We start from the raw sequence: 2,403 nt of genomic DNA on the forward strand, positions 1-2,403 counted from the left end.
CAGTGACTACAAAGTTCCTTTTGGACCAGTGACTACAAAGTTCCTTTCGGACCAGTGACTACAAAGTTCCTTTCGGACCAGTGACTACAAAGTTCCTTTTGGACCAGTGACTACAAAGTTCCTTTTGGACCAGTGACTACAAAGTTCCTTTTGGACCAGTGACTACAAAGTTCCTTTTGGACCAGTGACTACAAAGTTCCTTTCGGACCAGTGACTACAAAGTTCCTTTCGGACCAGTGACTACAAAGTTCCTTTCGGACCAGTGACTACAAAGTTCCTTTTGGACCAGTGACTACAAAGTTCCTTTTGGACCAGTAAAAGAGAAGGTCCCTTTTGGACCAGTTGTGTTCGCCGATTTCTTGCTTTAATTTTGGAATCCATTTTTGGTGTTGCCTCTTCCGTTTGTCGAATGCACAGAAGTCTTTTGAAATAGATAAAATGTGTGATTCTAACGACTTTCTTTGCATTTGTTGCCCCCCTGCTCACCATGGGGAGCTGGAAGTAAGACTCGCAAACATTTACGAATACTCAGTTGTATTAAGATTTTGTTGTTGTTTGTCCGTATTATAAACGCACCAATTTGAAACATCCCTGAAAGCATATATAAGTCCCCCCTCCCCCCCATCCTCCTCTAATTAAAAAACCACCCCTCTTAGAACAAGTTCAACAAGCACAACGAATCACTCTCAAAATGAGGTGTGTTTGGAAGAACTAAACTTTTCTCATTTTATGGCCCTCGCAACTGCATAAGGTCATATGAGCGCCAGAAGACTAGAGGTGTTACAAGAGAGTAACAAACATGAAAAAGAAGAAGAGGAGATAAGTACGATAGATGTTTGATAGGAAAGCACACCAGAGCACCCGCCAACCACCCCCATGCACGGTAGCCCACCCTTCAACTATTCGAAATTATGCTAGTGGAGGATGTGTGTCAAAGACAATCACATAGTCCTGTCCTAGTTCTACAGCAGACCTGCCAACACCTACATGACCAAAAACAGGAGACTCTCTCAGGATCATCATTAAAAATCCGAGTTTAACACATTACACCCTAACTCGCCCGGGATCGCCCGGGAATTCCCTTACGCGCTCCACCCTGACTCGCCCGGAACCGCCCGCGCCGACCCAGCGTCTTTAGAAACGAAAGTCTCGCCTTGACGAGACTCTGGGGCCGGGATTTTGATTTGCATAGTATAGCAAAAAGTTTCTTCTTTCGTTTGATACCGAAACGAAATTTTTCGGGCCAGTAGTGTTAGTATTAGAGCTGATCGAAGTGCGATCGCGTTACCGACACTTCGAAGGTGCCTCGACTTGTTGAAAAGCGACACAATTGAGTTCGAAAACAGAAATAACGATGGATTTGAGCAAAAACGAGCATGTGACAAATCAGATGGCTCAGATTTTGATGAAAACGTTGTAGGTAGAGTTTGGGGCGATTCCGATTGATCAGACGGAGAAATTATAGAATTTAGATCTAGAAAATCTAGGTCTAGGGCCCGACCGCGAGGCTGAGAGTGAGAGTGACGGGTCGGACACCCCGATTGAACTAAAGTTAGAACATTTCCAACAGTTTGCGCATACATAAAGTTATATTTTTCTGAAACTACATTCAGTTTTCTTTTTAACTTTTATTTTTTCAGGATTTTGGGAATTTGTTTAGTATTTTTAAAATGTGTTTTTTAAAGGCTAGTATTCATGGGAGGTGGGTTCTTTCCCCTTGCTTAGGATCTAACAATGGACTTCCCGTCCAGGCCCTTAGGGTGTAATGTGTTAAGAAAAAATAAAGTCTCAAGCCCCAGTAGATCAGATTACTTTACAAACTGATTGAGGCAAATTACGTATGTATTTGCAAATACACATACATTAAGATATGTCTTTCCATGTCATTTATGATAAATCATGCAAATATTGCAAATACATCCAAATAAAGTTACAGAAAAAGGTGTATTTTCACATAATTTATGATATGTTGCATAAGGCCGATGGAAACGGATCTCAAGGGGAAAAAATGGATTTCATGCAAATTTGATCAGGGTTTTTCTATAGGCAAAAAAAATAAAATGGAAGGGCTCTGATTTTATCGGAGTACTTGGTAAGTCTACCACAGTAGCGTGGATGATAACGAGAGTAGAACTCACCCACAGCCAAAGGAGGCATGTCCTGTGGTGTCCACAAAAACCTTCAGGTCTTTCGACTGCTGCTCCAGCATGTCCTGAAACAACACAGATGAGTCGATCATCAAGTGTCCCCATCTGACAGTGACGGAAACATCATCATCCCCACTGAACAAATAACAAGAGTACACATTTCCTCTTCAGAAAACTGGGTATACATTTATAATCCCCAACAAACCAGTTCCATGAACATAATCCTTAGCAAATCAGCCCCCCCCCCCCCCAATCT

General features: G+C 42.1%; 1 protein-coding gene across 3 annotated transcripts in view; it reads right to left on the reverse strand.

Annotated features, from left to right (window-relative positions):
• LOC101862905 (harmonin) overlaps nt 1–2,403 on the reverse strand; it is a gene marked incomplete at its 3' end in the record, with an annotated part of 69,360 nt that overhangs the window by 32,407 nt on the left and 34,550 nt on the right. For all 3 annotated transcript variants that reach the window (XM_035972855.1, XM_005110334.3, XM_013089115.2), the window contains 1 exon segment: nt 2,139–2,212. In XM_035972855.1, coding sequence (XP_035828748.1) covers nt 2,139–2,212 — 74 coding nt within the window.

The sequence above is a fragment of the Aplysia californica genome, unplaced genomic scaffold (genome assembly GCF_000002075.1).
Source record: "Aplysia californica isolate F4 #8 unplaced genomic scaffold, AplCal3.0 scaffold00877, whole genome shotgun sequence".
NCBI classification, from domain to species: Eukaryota; Metazoa; Mollusca; class Gastropoda; order Aplysiida; family Aplysiidae; genus Aplysia; species Aplysia californica.